At 42.1% G+C, this 19,632-nt stretch overlaps 1 protein-coding gene across 6 annotated transcripts in view; it reads left to right on the top strand.

Annotated features, from left to right (window-relative positions):
* Positions 1-19,632, top strand: part of Dennd1a (DENN domain containing 1A) — a 473,824-nt gene that overhangs the window by 220,486 nt on the left and 233,706 nt on the right. For all 6 annotated transcript variants that reach the window (XM_021192483.1, XM_021192480.2, XM_029536942.1 and 3 more), the window contains 3 exons: positions 7,224-7,293; positions 12,638-12,718; positions 16,982-17,035. In XM_021192483.1, coding sequence (XP_021048142.1) covers positions 7,224-7,293; positions 12,638-12,718; positions 16,982-17,035 — 205 coding nt within the window. The remainder of the gene's footprint in view (positions 1-7,223; positions 7,294-12,637; positions 12,719-16,981; positions 17,036-19,632) is intronic.

Here is a 19,632-nt window from a genome sequence, read left to right as displayed (position 1 = left end):
GCAGGCAGATCTCTGAGTTCAAGACCAGCTTGGTCTACAGAGTAAGTTCTAAAACAGCTAGGGCTACACAGAAAAACCTTGTCAAGAAGGAAAGAGAAAGAAAGAAAGAGTGACTGACTTGGAGCAATGTGGCTGGTTGCATTCTTAGTAAAATATTTTTAATATTTTTAAATATGTGTAGGTATGTGCCTATGTCTAGGCATATCCACATGTGACTGCAGGTACCCACTGAGTCTGGGAGGGGGTGTCAGATCCCTTGAAGCTGGAGTTACAGGTGGTTGAGTTGGAGGCTTAGAACTGTGCTCAGGCACTCTAGAAAAGCAGCTAATGTTCCTAACCACTGGGCCATCTCTACAGCCCTGTTGCTTCTTTTTATCGATAAGGTCCCCAAGTCTTTGAGAACTGTTCTCAAGTTGCCATAGCCAGATGTCCAGTTCCCTGCCAGAGAGTTGTTACTTCACTTTATCTTCTCATATAATATGCCCCAAGTATTTATTTGCCAAAATTTTACAATAAATTCTTTTTATTATTTTCTTCTAAACTAGAGCCAGGGTATTTTATTGATCTTTTTCAAGTTTTAAGGATGACTGGATTATGTTAGCTAAGATTTTCATTTCAGGAAAGCAAGTAAGACAGTGGTTCTTCTAGAGCTGAGTTTGCTAGGAGAGAAGTAGCCACTTTCTCCTGGTTTTAAGTACTCATCCCTAGGATCTTCTCTTTCCTTTTCCCGTTGGTCCCTCCCCATCTTAGTTGCTGAGTAACCAAGTAGCTCATTAGTTCGGTCCTTCAGAGTCCAGCCCTGGATGCTCTCCAGCTTTCACCATTACCCTTGCTCCAGCCCTTGTTTATGAGAGGTATTTTTTTGTTTGTGCTGATCTTTGTGCCCATTGCTTCCAGCTTTCCCACCTCACTGAGTCCCAGCTCATTCAGAGTCCAGCTGAAGCTCAGCCTTTCTGAGATGAAGTACAGCTTCCACAGCTGCCACCACTTTCTCAGTGTTCTCAGTGTGGCTGACTCTCTGGCCATGCTTTAACTTTTCTTTTACTTTTCAACTAAAGGCATTACGGTGTGCAGTTCAGATGATGTCTTCATACTCTTTCTGATAGAGGAAGCCTCTATTTTGTATGTATTGTTTTAAATAACTAGCCAAATTTACACAAAAAATTGGAAGCTCAACACAAAGGGCAGCTTTTTTCCTCCCCTGTTTGGAACATATGGTTAAAATAATAATAAAGGCAAACATTTTAGTATACATTTTAAAAAACATTTTTCTTCTACATAACTACATATCAATCATAAAAGTGAAAATGTTAGTGAATTTATATTTTTAAGAAATCAAGTTGAGAATTAACATTGCATTTATTAGTTATATCTGTACTTTAGTCTGGCCCAGCTCCTCAATGTTTTTCCACCTTTATGAACAGGACGGCAAGGCTCTTATATTGGAGAAGGACCTCCTGTGTAATTTATCTAATGCTTCCTCAAGATGAGGCTCTGCTTCCCTGCCAAGAAGGTGATAAAGTTGTGCTGTTTTCTATGGCATTCTGTCTGGTGACACACTATTTTGTACTTTTCTGTTATTTGATGAAGGTTGTAACCTTGGGGTTTTCCTTTCTGTTTCCCCTGTGATTTACAATTTGATTGTGAAGACTTACTTTCAAACTATGCAAGTAGCCTCACCACTCAGCAAATGTTCTGTTTGTCATTTTTTATCTGCCAGGACTCTGTATAATCCCTTTGTTAGTATGTGCTTTGATTGTCACAGATCCTGTCAGTAGGATTTCTTCACCAACTTTTGTGTCCTGTTGATATGTCCATACCACGCAGCCTTGCTTGATATGGCTTAAAGCACTTCTTAGCTCTTGCTTTGGAAGCAGACATGTCTATAGAGAACCCTCATTCTTAATAAAGAATGCTGTTTAGAAGAAGCCAATATCTAGACCCTGAGTGTGGCCATTATAATAGAAACACTTTTTCTCACAGACCTTTCCTGCCATTCACTCTACTATGTGTATATGAGTGTGCGCACCTGTAATCTGATTGTGCACATTTGTATTTATATTTCTGTATCTTAGCTATCTCTGTGTGTCGTGATTTCACAGCTGTATCCAGCCAGGATTCATTCTTGCTTCTTCCCTAACCATATTTCTAATTCACATATCTGGTATCAAGACCCTTGGTTTCTATTGCATGCTTAGCTACTTGATCATTCCCCTAGTATGTCACACTGATGCCTTCCTCTCATCGTTCCCGTATAGGGCTGCCTTCCAGATGATCTCTCTGCTCGCCTTGACTTTCCACACCATCACTTCTCTCCCTCTTGAGCTCCAGGACCCTGCTACAGCTTCCATTCTCTACCTTAGGTGTTTAGCTGCATAGGTAGTACAGATATGTAATCCCATCACACACACACACACACACACACACACACACACACACACCTCAGTAAGCTGGCTAGCCTAACCATCATCCATTTAGTGAGGTGAGATCAGAGGACAGATTCTGATCTCAGTTGGACTCAGTACCTGAGTTCAGCTCTGAAGTAAGCAGCTCATCAAGCTGACACATTGAAAAGTAGAAGGTTTTCATTCCAGCCTGGGCTGACTCTCTGGCTACCTACTTTATGTTCATACAAACCATGGTTACTACACCATCAGGCCATTAAAGGACGATTTTGAATTGGGTTATTGTTAGAGTAGTTCCTGGAACATAGGGCTGGACTGCCTTCATGGGCCCACAATGCTCATCTGGCTACGTGGAGAGGTCTCTGTGGCATTACCTCAACTCCTTTAACTTTAAGATTTTCTGTGGATTCCCACAAAGCAGCATTTCCCCATTGACAGTCGGATCTAGATGTGAGGTCCAAGCTACCTGAACTGTGAGAGGAGCTTGGATCCAGGCTGACAGCTGAGGCAGGTATCTCCCTGCAGCCTTTCTCTCTCTGCTGGTAGGGTCATGATAATGATCCATTAGGATGGATTCTGTATCACTGCAAAGGCCTGAAGTAACAGTACTTGAGGATAGCTGGCTTCTCCCGCCTAGACACCTTCTCTTACGTTTCTTTCTTTTCTGGACCAGGACCATGTCCTTCTTATTATTTGCAATTTAGCCCTAGTGCTTGGACTGAGCCCACCACACTGTGTTCTCCTGCAGGGAGATGCAAGCATACCCTGACCTAAGAGTTTGGGGCTTGGAGGTGACCAGGATGGAGCTCTCTGATAGAGTGCTTGTTTCCTGTGTGGACTGGGAAGCACTGTTTACTCACTGATGACAGACACACCCAGGATGGAGTAGGGGCTCCAAGTCTTCACCTGCATCCTCTTGGTAGTGTGGCCGGGTGCAGCACTAATGAAGCAGGGTGGGAAGTGCCAGCTGACAGAGCTCAGCTGTGAATCATGGCCTCCTAGCTGGGAAGCTGAGACACTTTGAAGAAGACAGCTGCAGTTTGATTTCAAAACCCTAGTACTGCCATCACTAGACATTCATCTGTCAGCACACAGGGGACAACATGTGGGGAGCAGTTGTGTCGGTCAGGCCAAACGAAAGAGAAGTGCCTGGCTTCCTGGGTAACTAACTACCAAGCAGTCCATGGCAAATGATCCTGCCTGCCTAGCCAAAGGAATTGGTTTGTTGAGGCAGAGGCTTATAAAGTAAAGTGGCTGGCTCTCTGGGCCAGGTGATCCTCACCAGGTGAGGATACTGAGGCTGCAGGGTACATGCTAGGCTCCAGCTACGAGTTGGCTAGTTGTCCCAGACTACTTTAGTATGCACTGTTTAAGTTCCATCAGCTGGGAGAAGCAGGCTGCCCTGCTGTACTGCCTCTTGTGTGCATTCATGAAAGGAGCTGAGCTTTGCTTGCCTGTGCTTGGGGCCTGCTTCCCCCTGCTTGCCCTTTCCTCTTTCCTGACTTCCAGTTGTTGGGTTTACCTAGTGGCATTACTTTCAGGAAAAGAAATACTTGTAACTGTTGCCTGGGTTTGTTTACTAAGAGTCCTCTAATCTGTGTGGTTTTCATGGGAGAGGGATTCCTTGTTCTACTCTAATGGCTTTTAGCTCATGGAGGTTTATTTAGCAGAAGAGGAAGAGAGCATGCTATCTAGTGCCTAATCCCTTTTGAATGTTTACATTGCTCCTCCAGAGCTAGCGCTGTGGAGAGTGGCAGCAGCCATTTGCTCTGGAAGAGTCCATATGTGGCTGCCAGAGATGATGGAAACATATTAACATAAGTGATAATACTGTCATAGAAGTGAAAAGTTAAGTTGCTTATCAGTATATTTTGATAAGCTACTTAAATTTTACAGTAGCATGTTCTGGCTTCAGACAGACGTCACAGATAGGAGCTTGTGCACTTTATCTGTCCTCTCTATTACCTCTCACTTCATTTATTACCCTCAGTGATCCAGCAGTAATCTGTACAGGGTGCTGATCCCCTCTCCTGGGCAGGATGTCACATCTGGGTCCTGCCTTGGGTTCAGGCCTATCTATCAGTAACAGACTCCATTTGCAGATGTGAGCAAGCCAGTGCAGCAGGCTTCTTTCATGCCTGCTCTCAGAAGTTTTGGGAAGGTTTCTAAGAGAGAACAAAGCCATTTAAAGTGTGTGGGGGTCGGTGGGGGCAGGGTATGCTTCTTGGGAGTGGGAAATACTTCTCACTAACTTTTCCATGGCACTAAAGGACCCTTGTTGTCTGCTAGTCTTCATCTAAGTATGCATGTGCTATGTGTGTGTCTGTTTCCCAATAAACTCTAAACTCAGAGTGGCCACACTCCATTCTTGGTTTGGTGCTGAGGAAACTGTGAAGGAAGTGTGCACCCTACTCTCTGTCTGTATAGTCTGTTGAGAACACAACCATGCTGTTAAACATTATGCTGTGGGAAGGGACATTGTAATAGTAGTGTATGCATGACCACCATGGAAGGAATTGGGGCACAAAAGTAGGTTCAAGAGGGCAGGAGGCTATTAGAAGAATGAGCAGAAATCAACTAGACTAGTTTATGAAGGTCAGAGGGAGAAAAGGGCCAAAGTGTGCTGACTTGGGCGGCCTCACAGATGCCTGCTATATCCATTGTAAAGCTGCATGTCTCTAGAAAACTGAGACAATTGATCAAGATCCTGAGAAGAGAGAGCCAAAGAAACCTTCCTGAGACGTGTAGACTGCTGTGGTCCTATAGCAATGGGATGGCATTGCAATAATTAAATGTGCTTTGCAGAATTGGGTTTGGTTTGGGGGTAGGGAGGTAGCCAGTTCATTTTATGCATTTCTTAGTAGCAGGTATCAGAATGGGAAAGAACAAAAGAAGGTGCTGGGAATCATATTGCTCCAGTGGGAGAGGCTCAAGCTTTCCAAAATTGCAGTTCCACATTCTGTCTTATGCCTCTGGGTTATGTGAACTCTGCTCAGGCAGATGAAACAGGAGGTATTTGGCTTTGAATGTAGCCTAAGACGGGGGCCCCAGCCGAGGTAAGAAACAAGGCAGTCTGAGGCTTAGGAGACAGGGATTCTCAAACTCCTGGGTGTCCAGTTGTAGCTGGAAACCTTGTGGAGTTGGGAACCAAGGCTATGCATGCCTGGAGCCAGGGGTGGGGGGAATTACTGACTTAGATCAGAGGTGAGTATACAGGAACATGGAGGGGCCTTCTGTAGAAGACTTAAGTGACACAGCTCTGTATGACAAAGACTTCCCCCCACAGAGGTTCTTGATGAGAGAAACAGTCCTTGCTTGTCCAAATTGTTTATTGATGGTGAAAATGGATGCATACAACTTATTCAGGGTAGTCCAGAGATTAAATATCTTTTGCAAGAAGGAGCATTCAGGAAAGGAAGCTTATTGGCTAAACCTTCAGGATGGCCCATCTAGATACCTTATTGGCATGGAGAACTCTGTACTATATGACTAGTAGTCACAATCTTCATGTGAGGTGTTGTGGTCACGTGTTCTAGGACAGGAACCAGGTCGGGAGCAGATGAAACGCCTACCAGTCTCAGTTATGAGAATACTGGGGTTTCTGAATCTGTTTACCTTCTCAGTTTTTATCTGGTGACATGGTTCCACTTGGCCCATACAGAATCCCTTGTTATTCCCTGCTTTGGACACTTGATGTGGGGATTGAGAGGTCAGAGTCTGGGCATGATTGACAAAGCTAACAAGAGTGCAGAAGGCACTAGTGGGTTATCTCTTGGGCCTGTGGGAGGAGAGGGCTTGAGACCAGAGGTTCTGTGACATCTTGACCTAGCCTCAGTCCTTTCCTTTCTCTTTTTTGGTTTTGTTCTTCACTTGGCTTCCCAGGTGGCCATCAGGCACTGAGTGTTGTGGCAAGCCTTCTTTAGGATGCCTCCTTGGGCTTTTTTATGTTCTGGGTCTGGGTACCCACAGGTGCCCTTGCAGACCCCATGTCTAGGTCCTTGCTGCTGGGTCACAAGGTCTTCAGGTCTGCTACACGCACTTGCCACTCTCTATCCCCCAGGGCATTCTTCATTTTGTGTTTTTGGTAATCTGAGGAGTTGAGTGCCAGGAAGACAAGAAGGACTAGGGGAAGAAACCTCAGGCTACATCTTGTTGGCTGCCTGTGCAGCTTTGCCCTCTCTGGCCAGCCCTATTCAGACTTGCAGTTTTGAAAGGTCATTCTGATAGCCATACAGAGGGTGAATTTCAAGACTGAGCTCTTAAGGCAGACCATCCATCTTGTGAGTTGAGGAGAACAATATTCAAAATGTGCTAGATGGCAGGGGAAACAGAATTATCCATTTATGCTGCAGCCAGTATAGCACAGGTGCAGTGGAGGCAGAAGGTCTGATATACTAATATGATTGGTTTTTATAAGACATTTGGCAGAGGCTAACAGTGGGCATGCTCTACATTACTGTGTGTCCAGTCATGAGAAATAGAGTAGATGTGTTTCTAGAGGCTGTGGGAATGGTGGGAAAGTTCTGGCTACTGAAACATATGCCTGATTGCACTCTAGTTTGAATTTGTTCTGTGTGAACCAGGTCTAGTTTTGAGGCACAGGAGTAATTCATAATGGACAATAAATGTTCTGCTTTACAAAGCAAAGCATGTTTTTTAAAAGGCCCAGAAATAATTAGCATTTAACCAGTTTGGATTTTAGCAGCCTTAGCTACAATCTTTAGGATGTAAAGAAAACCTGAAATGTTTTGGGTTAAGTCCTCATTAGAGTTTTTGACCTGCATACTAATACTTTTCATGTTTCTTTATTTTCCTCAGCTACCTCCCCTGGTTCGAGGTATTTTATAAGCTCCTTAACATCTTGGCAGATTACACGACAAAACGACAGGTATTTGCCTTTTTATAAAAATAAATCTTTTTTAACAAGTAAATTTTAATTTTTATGATTATGAAAGTAACATGTGTTTTATGTTTCACTAAAACATTTATGAAAAAAGTGATATATGCCTATCATAGAAAGGTTGGGAAATTCAGAAAATGGTAGAAAAGAAAATCAGCTCTTACCTAATATGCCTTATATCATCCATAAAACAAACATAACTAAAATTTTTACTTTTTTCTAGCTTATTTATTGTTTTTTCTTCTGAGATTAGGAAATAGCTAGGTTGCTCCTGTTCACAGTGTTAATGTCATATTTTCCTAACAACCCTGAGAGTTCACAATGTATATGTCTCAAAGGCGGAAACTGAATTGCTCATGCCATATAACAAATCACTCAATTGGCAGGTGACTTACCAGCTGCCTCAGTCCCCATTTTGATAAAGCTTTGTGGTATTTTTATACTAATTTTTGTAAGGGTCTGAAATTCTTTCCACAGTTCTGCTATACCTTAATCAATTTTGGAAGAAATGGTATGCTAACCTAAGCTCTCACCATCAGTAACAGGCTGTCTATATTTCTATTTAAGCTCATAGATTTGGGAAGTATTGTCACAGAATCATTTCTCCCACACTATTGAAAATACTGTTTAAATATTTTTTGTGGGCAACATTATATCCTATACATTTGCTTACTAAAACAGTTTCTTCTATGGGGCCTTCTAATTATTTGAGTTTTTGTTTTCATTATAAGAAGAAGTACAAAGAACTGGGGAGCTGACTTTGTGGAAGAGTGGTTGCTGTACAACCTGTGAACCTTAGTTTAAAACCCTAGGAGAACTATGAGGGTCAGATGTAGCAATGTGTGCACCTGTGTCCCCAGCAGTGTGGGAGGTAGAGGCAGGATCAGGCATGGTGGACATGGTAACTACCAGCCTAGGTCCCACTTCAGTTGCAGACCCTGTTTCAAGAGGGGGAAAAAAAAAGTTAGAGTAGGACACTCTGACCTCTGTGAGTGTAATGTATACTCATATGTGCAAACACACACACACACACACACACACACACACACACACACACACACATACCCCTCATACATAGACAAACACACAGAGGGGAGCATATAGAAAAAGAAGACCAACCACTCAAATCTTTGTATATAAAACATTTCCTTCAGTTTTTATTATTCCTCTAATAAGAGAATCCCAGATAGGCAGGGTAAACTAAGTATTTATATGTTTGCCTGTTGTTGCATGTAGCTTTGCTAGCTTGCCTAAGCTCTGTGAATAGGCCACACTACCAGCCCCCACCCAGCTTCCCTTGAATCCATAGATAGAAGACATACACATACAGTTATTCAATTTCAACTTGCCTTTGTTGGGCACTACTATATCCTACCTGGAAAAGTGTACCCTTAACAGTATTCTTATTTCCATACCTCCCACCTTCCCTAAACTTTAGTTGCTAAGATACATCTAGTCCCTACTAAACATCCCTTACCACCCACCTATAGGAGCAGCCACAAGTCCCCGCTCCTCCCAAGACCTCACATAGCTGCTTGGCTTTTCTCTCTTCCAAAGCATGGTGAACCTCCTCCCTGTCTCTTCTTCTCCAGGGACCCAGAAGTCCAGTCTATTCCTTTCACCCAGCAATTAGCCCATGGCTTCTTTACTGACAGATCAAGAACCAATTGAGGAAGAGGACCTTAGCATCAGATCCACCCCTACATTTGCCAAACTACTCTCCAAAAGATTTGCAATACAGCTGAGTCCCACACTATCACTGATACCATTTGTTAAACTTGCCATTTGTTTAAGTTAAAAATCTCACTGTTATTAGTGAATTGAATATTTGCCCGTGTATCTAAGTTCTTGAGTTCTTTTTGTAAAGGGCAACATTTAAGTTAAAGTGACATAGCATAATTATTAAATATCTTTTCTTTCAATTTTTCTATAGAAGCAATTCTGAAAATGATCTATTAAAAGTTATTGTTCCATATTTTTGATCTTTTTGTTTGTTTGTTTTTGTTTTTGTTTTTGTTTTTGTTTCTGTTTTTGTTTTTGTTTTTCGAGACAGGGTTTCTCTGTGTAGCCCTGGCTGTCCTGGAACTCTCTCTGTAGACCAGGCTGGCCTTGAACTCAGAAATCCGCCTGCCTCTGCCTCCCAAGTGCTAGGATTAAGGCATGCACCACCACTGCCTGGCCGTATTTTTTGATCTTAAAGGGCCTCAAATCAGTGGTTGGTTTTGGGATTTGGTTTTTTTTCCTCCTTTCCTCTTTCTCCATATGTGTAACGTAGGCTCTCAAAAGGCCCACAGTGGCCACTTTTGTTACTCAGTCCTTTCTTTCTCATTTTACCCCAAATGCATTTTAGTTCACAACAAACAGAATTCTGACTTGCAGGGTTCCCTGAAACATACTTTAGAAAATGCCATTTGGGAAGGGGGATGTTGGAAAGTGAGTGTATAATAGATAAATCTTTTCTTTGAGTGAGTTGTACTCACTGGCAAATGTATTCCAGAGGTCACAACAGATAGTAGGGATGGTTCATAGAAATGACTTCTCTCTTGCTTACTACACTCAGTGTAAAAGGGAGCATCAGGTCAAGAATTCTATCATAGAAGAACTGGCATCTTTGATGAATGAGGTAGCAGGCTGCCTTGGGATCTGTTCATTGATTTCTGATGCACATTTAGCTTTGGTAAGACATTCAGGTTTCCACTCAATTTGAAAGGTGTCTTTAATAAATAAAAGCATGTAATGCATCTCTAAACTGCAGACTGATTCATGCTTTTGTACCCCACATTTATATTCCATTCAGTGTTTAAACTGATAGTACAACTTACTATTCTTTTTAAAATGTATCTTAAAATGTGCATATCTATAATCCTAGCATTTGAGAGGCAGCTAGGAAGATCAAGAATTCAAAACCATTCCTTCCTACAGTGGAGATTCAGGCAGCTAGCAGCTCACTTGCCCGTTAAGTGAGTTTGAAGCCATGAGACCTTGTCTCAAAACAATTAAAAAGGAAGGAAAGCTTAGGAAAGGAGAGGTACAATAAACTGAGCATAACCCTATGGGATCAGTGCTTTTGTCCTCTGGGCCTGGTGAGGCCCCCTGCCTGATGCTATATGGGAAGCTGAGATCAGTCACATGGCTTACGGTTTTTCCTGACCCATGATGCCTACAAAGTTTGTTCTGGCCAAAAGAATTACGATAACACAGAACAGACACTCTGTCTACAACTAGCTTGTTCAAAAATTATTGATTACCAGATTAGAACAGGGTGAAAGGAAGGGTTTAGTTGATTATGTACCTGGTCAACAAGCATGAGGACACTAGTTTGGATCGCCAGCACCCACATAAGAGACAGGCATGGCAGCTTTTGCATCTAATCCTAGCACTCAGGGGGAAGGGCAGGCAGATCTCTGGAACTCATTAGACATAAAGCCTAGCTGAATAAATGAGCTCTGAATTCACTGAGAGACCTTGTCTTACAAACTAAAATAGACAGCAATCTAGGAAGACATCTAACATTGGCCAATGGCTTCCACATACACATGCAAACATAAAAACACATACATGCAATATATATCCACGGAAACATATCCAGCATATTTGCTCCCTAAAATCTGCCTTTTCCCAATCAGAAGTTTTGCAATTGTTAAATGAGGTAAAGCTTCTATTTGTGGAAGTTTATGTGTGACCTCGAGAGTCACCAGGTGGTGTAGCTTAAGGTGGGGCATGAGCATTTCACTGCAAGTCCTGGCCACAGTGTTGTCAGACCCTGAATATGGCAGAAAGGGAATCTGCATGAAAGGGATCATCAAATCAAATACTGAAGGCTTATGAAAGCTATGCACTTGTAGCAAGAAAAATAAACAGCTAGACTCAAAACTTGAGGGATTCCATAACATGTTTGCTACAAAATGCTTTTTAAATGCCTGGGGGGGGGGATGCCCAGTAGAGATATGAGGTGATATAGTCAAGTGGTAAGGACAAGTTGAGATTCGTGAAGAAATATCTGACAGCTGAGACTCATCCTGTAAAATAGTCAAGGTCCTGTAGATCTAGGAAAGAGTTTTTCTAGCAGAACTCAAGACTTACCCTGCTGAAGGTCACTCATGCCTCTAAACTGGTTTGCTTGCCATGAGGCTATGCGGAGCACAGCTGGCACAACTGGACAGGATTAAATGGCATACTGTGCTGAGACATACACACTTCCTGGTTGTGATTAAACATGATTGTTCAGAGAAGAATATATGTGTGCATGTGTGTACATGTTTGTATGTGTGTGCGTGTATGTGTGTGTGTGTGTGTGTGTGTGTGTATAGATGATAGGGTATGATGCCAACAACTCACTCTCAAACAGTGGGAAAACTGAAAGGGCCTTGGTTTGTTTCTAAAATTGTTCTGTAGGTGTGAGACTGCTTCAGAGCAAAATTCACCCTGTGCACACATATTCAAGCACCTGTGTCCTCTAAGAGCACAGACCTAAGCAAGCTTGTAAGCTAGGTGCGTCCTTTCATCTCAGGCGCCTTGCCAGAGGCAGACAGGGCTGTGGACTTGGATACAGCAATCCTTCCTCCCTCTCTGGGCTGTGCAGCCTACTATCCAATGTGACACTAGAGCTTCACAGTTCAGACCTTCACTCTTCACACCCCCTAAGTGGGTGGCTAGAAGGATCCAGTAGTGAGGACATAGCTGCCCATGTAAATGTAACCTTTTATTAGCACACAGAATTCCCACAGAAAGAAGTGACTTTTGGATCATTTTATAAGCACTGTTGTTTTGAGCATCTTAAAGGCGAATCTGTTTTGAGTCGAATAATTTGTGCTGCTTTGTATGTTGTTCAGCTGCTCAGTTTCCCTAATTAAAATGCACGGCTGCTGTCCTATATCACATGTTGGTGAACTTGCTTCATTTCTAACTTTCCATAATTGGAGGCTGCTACATGTACCCAGTGAACACTCAATAAAATTAATTGAGGGTAATGATGATGAAGACTAGATCCATGGTGTCATTGTTATTTCTCCCAACCACCCCCGCCCTGGAAGCTCAGTTTGTTTGCATTTAGAAGTTGTTGCTATGGAGTTGAAGGAATAGATTTGCTGAGAGCTTATGGTATATGATCCATAAAAGGTGGTCATGGTAGGTGTCTGACTGAATAGAAAATGTCAAACTTGATGTGGGAGGATCAGTTTGGCTCTTATGTTTGAGCAGTGTCTTTATCCAACCCTACTTGAATATCAAACCTATTTTTGTCTTGGGGCCAGCAACTCCCACCTGTCTCTCTGTGGGTCTAGACCTTACCACAGGTCCAGCTTTTATCACTAGGACCTTTTCTTTCTTTCAGGAAAGTCAGTGGAATGAACTTCTTGAAACTCTGCACAGACTTCCCATCCCTGATCCTGGAGTGTCTGTTCACCTCAGTGTGGTAAGTGGGGCAAGATGGTGGCTACCCCAAACAAGCATGTTTGTGTAGACCTTCAGAGGAGACCAGAGCCCCTGGGTTCAAGGCAGGCTGGGGTATGGGATTCTCCCTCTCTCTGAGATTCACCGAAGAATAGCTGCTTCCCAAATGACTAGTCATATCCTTAGTCAAAGATTCAAGGAATAGGATGGCTGGACCTATCAGCCTTGTCACCCTATCTTTGGCTATGTGTATTACCCTTTGTCACAGTTAAAGTCCTTTCTGGACCTCCAGTCTTCAACACTGCCTCTCTTCTGTTTGCCTGTTAACTCATGCATCCTTCAGAACTATTCTGATTCTGTTTCCTGAGAAATCCTTCCCCCGAATTCTCTGGCTGAATTAGCCTTTCTTTTAAGCCCATTCCCTTACATGATCCTGGAGACTTAATTCCTTTGGGAGTAAACTGGTTATCAGTCTCTATCCCGTGAAGTCAGAGGGAGAGTACTCAGTATAGTTCGTGGTCTACAGCATTCATTATTTCTGTGAGTTCTATGTCCTGCACATTGTTTAGTGCGGGGCAGTGGAATTGGGGGAAGAAAGGGAGTGGGAGAAAACCTGCATCCAGCCAGAGTTCCAGAGCTCTGGGCGGGTGGATGTGGAAGACTGTCACATGCTTTCCACGCAACCCCGAGTGGGTGTATAGCTGTGGGAAGCCATAGAATACCAGCTTGGCGGGGGTTGGGCAAGGGGCAGTCCTAGGTAATAGGTTCTCGGTCTCGGGCATCCCAGACACCGCTGGACAACGCGGAAGAGCTGAGAACAAAATGGGGGCCCGTGGGCAGCTCCATCAGCCCCGGGGCCGAAGGGAGAGAGGGGGCGCTGAATGGTTCCCATGCAGGCGAGAGTCCTTGGTCTGGTCTGTGACTGGAACGCTGGACCTTCTGGCAGGAGGTTAGACGTAGCTCGTTAGGGGAAAGCCTATCCCATCATTCAAGCATGGCAGGCCTTGAGCAGAGACAGTCTGTGGTTTTAGAGCTTTATTGTAGAAAAGTAGGGAAAAAGTGAGAAGGTAGAAAGAGAGGCCAGCCATGGCCACGTGGAGAGAGGGGGGAAGGGAGAGAGAAAAGGGCTAGAGATGAGAGTAAGAAAGGTGAAAGCTTAAAGAGAGTGAGGAGGGGCCAAGCAGCTCCTTTTATAGTGGGCTGGGCTATCTTGCTGTTGTCAGGAGACTGTGGGGAGGAGCATACCTGGCTATAGTCAGGTAACTGTGGGGGTGAAATCTAGCCAGAATGCCAGAAGCTTGGGACATTGTCTGTGTGACTTATAGTCCCAGAATTATGGAGTTAGGGGCTCTGTGGTGTCAGGCACCTATCTCTGGGAACATGGCTTGCTATTCCGTTCCTTGAGTTTTCTACTGGGTTGCCAGAGCAAGCCTCATTCAACCAAAATAGGCTGCCTTTCACAGCCCCACAGTTTAGTGTGCCACCTGATGGGAGATTTCTGTCCCAGTTGTCTATTTTGCTAGTGATTGAAGTGACTTAAATCAAGACCTCTAACTATATGGGCTCAGCTTCCTTATCTGCCAGATAGGACATCAAAAGAGGTATGCAGAATCTTTTCCATAATTCATTTACTAAATTCTTTGTCTCTTAGTTGGAAGCTGCCATTGCCTTTATCAGAATTCTGTGGTGGATACCATTTGGCCAGGCACCTATTGTCATGCAGACCTGTCTCCCTCTCCCAGAACCCTGTCAGGTTAGAGAGTTTTCTCCTCCAGCTTCTCAAGAAGCAGTTACAGTGCTGGTTTCAGGGATCAGGAAGGTGTCTGACTTCATAAGGAAAACTAATGAGTTTTACCAGAATGGTATTAAAAGCCATAGTATTGCCAGTAATAATAACAATAACAAATCTATTTTAAGTTTCTAATTTATACTAATGTATACCTGTGATGTTCAAAATCGTTCCCAATGTAGGTATTAACATTCTCATGTCAAAGAGGAAAGGTTTAGAGAGGAAAGGGCATGCATGTAAAATCATGCAATTTACAAATGATGAACTAGCCTTTAGGATGTTAAGGTAATAGGAAAAAAGGGGATGGACACAGGGAAGGAGGGAAGGAATTTACTTACGGAGGATTTGCTCTTAGGGAAGTAGAGACTGCTTGAAAAGATGAGCAAGTGAGCTTTAGACCCAGTCATCACTGAAGCAGAGCAACCCTGCCTTTGTCTCAAGTCTTTTTTTCTGAAACAGCTTGATGTCACTGCTTCAGCCTGTAATAGCATCCGACAGGTAGCTGTGGAGCAGCCAGGCTAGGTCACCAGCTGTCTGGGAGGAAGGGCCACTCCTTCCCCAAATGTCTGCACTGGCAGCATGCTGTCAGGCCTCAAGGACAAGCCAGCTCGGGCAGGAGAAACTATTGGGTGTGCAGCTGTTTCATTCCAGTGGATTCTAGGAATGTTTCTGACCTCCCCTGGTCCCCAGCATTTCATGGGCAATGGAGCAAGACAGAATCTCAAAGGACAGCCTGGGGACTGGTTGGTTTGGAGTTATGCTGGCTCACTCTTTACAATCCACTGCATCTGTAAAGGCAGATGTCCCCCCTCTCCACTAAACATTCTTCTTCCCAAAATGCATTTCTGTTTTGAAGGTCTAGTATTTCATTTGGAATAGAGATCCTAACATATTTGTGAAATGCCTTATAAAGATACAGCCTGGGCTTTGTATCTTTAACCACTTTCCACAATAGAATGTTCCTGTGTATCTGATGTAGTTGATTGAGAAACATAGAAATGCAAATTAACAGTTTGAATTATAGTAATTGTAAAATAAAAATCCAGTTGTTGATCCTGGTGTGGTAGTGTATGTCTGCCATCCAACATTCTGGAAGCAGAAGTAGGGAAGAATCAGTGCAAGCCCAAAAGCCCAGTCTGGTCTATGTAGCAATTTCTAGACTAGCTGAAGCTACATAGTGAAACACTGTGTCAAAATCAATAAAATAGTAAGTAAGTAAAGTACCATTTCTTGGTAAGCTATGAGCCTCATGTAGAAGTGTTTTCTCAAGTTCTTGTGTATAAATGCAGAGACATAAAGAGTCTGTGTACAGTGGATAGGGCCTGGGTGTGATTAGTGGCATGAGTGGTTTCAGCCCAGATCCTCCGCATGCTCATTGATCTTAGACTATCTGCCTCTCTGAACATAAATTTGTCCACTTGTAATATGGAGATAATATCTATCTTCAAATTTTATTGTCGCAACTAGAAATGATGCTTATAAAGTATTTAATATAAAATTTTCCATAAGCAGGTGTTCAATAAATATCTTTTAAGTACCAGACTAGCAGCTCATTATTACCATCATTGGTACAGCTTGTCTCCAGGACCTTTTATTTTAGAACGAAGATACTACTCACTTTTCAAGAAACCTACTTATTCTTCCATTACCCAGAAGTGTAAGAGGTTGTGGGGGAGGTCCAGATTGGAGCTTAGGCCATGGTTGAGCTGAACCTTTCTGCCCATGACCTTTCCTGGCCTTTCACAATCCATCTTTAATTGGCCAGCACAAGGCTCCTTCCAGTGCCTCTTACCATTATCTTCTGAGCCTTTAAAAGCAACCAAGGAGGTGGCATTAGTGCAACCAGTTTTCATTTAACTTGGAGATATGGGCTTGTTACAAACATGGAGATGTCTCATTGCAAGTCTTTGAAGTCAAGTCTTCAACCTCTCCCAGGCTTCATGACAATCACACTGCAAGTGAGGAGCTTATTCTCCATTGACAACCATCTGTAGTCCTTTCATGTGGCATGAGTAGCCTTTGGCTGGAACTGTCCTGAGCAGATTTTGATTACAGTATAGATTGATATGGCCTTAGATGCTAAAATCGAGTAGCAGGATTAGTTGGGATATCCTGTCACTTAATCAGTGATTGTAGTGTTATTTGGTTGCTAAGAGTCCTCTGCCTTATTGAACAGCAAACTACAGAACTGGCTACTTTCTTGTGTTCAGAAACTCACAAAATATCACATTGAGAATTTAGACTTAAGCTTCTTTGATTTTTTTTTTTATTATTATTCATGTTCCCAAGACATTCATTCTCCTGCTGATGAGTTAATGCTCCTAGCTTGGTCCAACATTAGCCTAAGCAGCTCTAATATGGATATTTCTTACAACAGCCATGTGGCTTCCTCATCTGAATAAGGAAGATGCTTTAGAACATTTACCTAAATTTGGAATAAAGTTCTAGTTAAAACATCTTGAAAAAAATATGCAGCTCGTGTCTTTTCTTTTCCAGCATTCTTACTTCACTGTGCCTGATAGCAGAGAGCTTCCCAGCATACCTGAGAATGTGAGTACCTAGAAAAGGACCATTACATTTATTGATTTACTGCTTACGTTTTTAAAAGAAAGGGGTATGTTTTCAAATGTGGTTACAGTGGATTGCTGAAACAAATATAAAAAAATAATGGGTTATAATAGCAAAAACGAATTGAAAATATCTCCAAAGTATAGACACAAGGTTTTCTTCATATTTCTCAAAGTAATCACTTATTAATGGTTGATATGAATTTATTCTGTTCTTTCTAGGGCATATTCATATAGCTTAAAATTACCGATTAGAAAAGCATCTTAGCATTTTCACTGATAAGAATCATTGTTGTCCACTGCAAAAATCTCCATTTGAGGGAACTTAGGTGTTCCCTCATGATAGAGACTTAGATTCTCCTTTCTCTTATCATAAGATGGGATGTTCTTAGCAAAGAAATTCCCCTGTGAAAGTTTACAAAGGCAGGTGTTCATAAGTAGAACCACGCTTCTGTGTTCATGTCTCAGGAAGCTCATAGTAAGTGAAGGAGGAGGATGCCTTCTAAGGGCTGAGAAGCAGCGAGCTAAGTTGGCAGATCTGTTTGCTCTCTGAAGAAGTTGAGTGACATGTGTACCTTAGGACACAATATTTTATTGTGATTATAAATTGTAAAATGTAGAATGAAGCCTAAAGCAGCCATCAGAGAGGCTTGTGGTGAAATATAAGTAGCATGAGATCAGCTCTCCTTAACTTCAGAAGACACAGTGCAGTGGTTTTGAGTGCATTAACCTCTCCTGCTCCTCAAACATTTTCATCTTTCAAAATTATAGTGTGTGGAAACCATCATTCTACTCTCTGACCGTGATTGTTGCCTACTTTCGAGCACCAAATATCAATGGAATTATAAGCTGTTTGTCCTTTTCTGCTGGTTTATTTCACTTAACATAATGCCTTTAAAGTATTGTAGCAGGTGCCAAAGTTCCTTTCCATTTCAAAAGATGTGACCAAAAGCACCCCAAAGAGGAAATTTCATAGTCAGGAATGCATTTGTAAGAACAATGAAGTTGAATTTGAGTTTGAGAAATCAAAAGGGCTGGGCATATAGCTCAGTGACCAGTGCTTGCTTGATGTGTGCAAGGGTCTAGTTTTCTATAAAGCACTGTAGAAAATCAGCTCAAGAAATTAGAAAAAGAGTAACAAAAAAAGTAGAAAAATAATTTATTGTTAAGGTTACAAACTAAGACTTTTTAAGAACTTAAAAAGATTAATTGGGAGAGGCTGGAGGGGTGAAAGGGAAGGAGAAAAGTGACAAGATCAGATTGTAATCAAAATATATTAAAGTAAAACTTTAAAAGATAAGGAAATATCTCTAACACATTTGGAAAGTGAACATTTTTCTAGAAAAGTGTGGCTGAAGTTAAAATAAATGTAATATGGATAGAGAATGACTTGGAAAGATGAAAACATTGTCATCTCCACTCCTGTCTCTATAAATACAGCAGTGTTTCATTTACTTTGTCAGAATATTCAAGATTTTAGTTGAGAGAGAGAGAGAGAGAGAGAGAGAGAGAGAGAGAGAGCGCAGATCACTTCATTCCAGAAGAAGCACATCTCAAGCTTTGCCTTCTTTCTTTGTGGCCTCAGACAGTGCTGTCCAGAGCCCTGGGGTACTCATGGATCCCTAGAGACATAGATGGATGGGTAACCATAGTGCTGGTTGCCTGCCCTTCTGTTATTTAGATCTGGTTAATTTATCACTACTTAAATTGGGAGTTGGGTACTACTTGAAACCAAAAGATTCCTTTGATTTATTTAAAAAAACAAACAAAAAACACCCTAAGTTTAGAAGCTACAATTTAACAACACGCAATGGGGAATATATTAACTGCATACCTCCATAGATGCTTCTTTATCTAATGATATATTAAAAACATTTGCCCATTTCATTCAAAATCCATCACAAAAAATCAACACAGAAGTGCATATTAAAAACAATGCAAACCTGAATCATCACAATTCTTTCCCCAACCTTGAAACTATGCTCCCTCCAGAGTTTGATGACTATCCGCCCAGAACTTTCTCTGTAACTTTATAGGATGACTGTGGCATTGAACCTGTGTGTGCAATAGGCATTTTTTAAAATATAAAAGTGATACTGTTTACCATTGTTTTTCTTGTGGTTTAAATTAGCCTAAAAGTTGTTCTCATCTGTCTGCTATGTTTTGTTTAATGATGTGTATGGCTGTGGTCCCAGTACTCAAACACAGAACTTCACATCTGCTAGACAAGCATGTACCACTGAGCCATACTACCAACCTTAATATTTTTGTTAAGTAGTACAAATAGTTTAGAAATCATAGGAATTGATAAAGGCTTGTAATCTCCAAGTACTCATGCTCCACAGAAGCAACTACTTCCAAGTTTTTAGCAATTGTATTTTCCATTAATTTTTTTCCCAAAGGTGTGCACCTCTACCACCTGGCTGTACAATAGCATTTTTTAAAAGATTTATTTATTTTAAGTATGTGAGTCCATTGTTGCTGTCTTCAAACATACCAAAAGAGAGCATCAGATCCCATTACAGATGGTTGTGAGCCACCATGTGGTTGCTGGGAACTGAACTCAGAATGTATAGAAGA

The sequence above is a fragment of the Mus pahari genome, chromosome 3 (assembly GCF_900095145.1).
Source record: "Mus pahari chromosome 3, PAHARI_EIJ_v1.1, whole genome shotgun sequence".
Lineage (NCBI taxonomy): Eukaryota > Metazoa > Chordata > Mammalia > Rodentia > Muridae > Mus > Mus pahari.
This window is presented reverse-complemented; position numbering and strand designations above follow the sequence as displayed.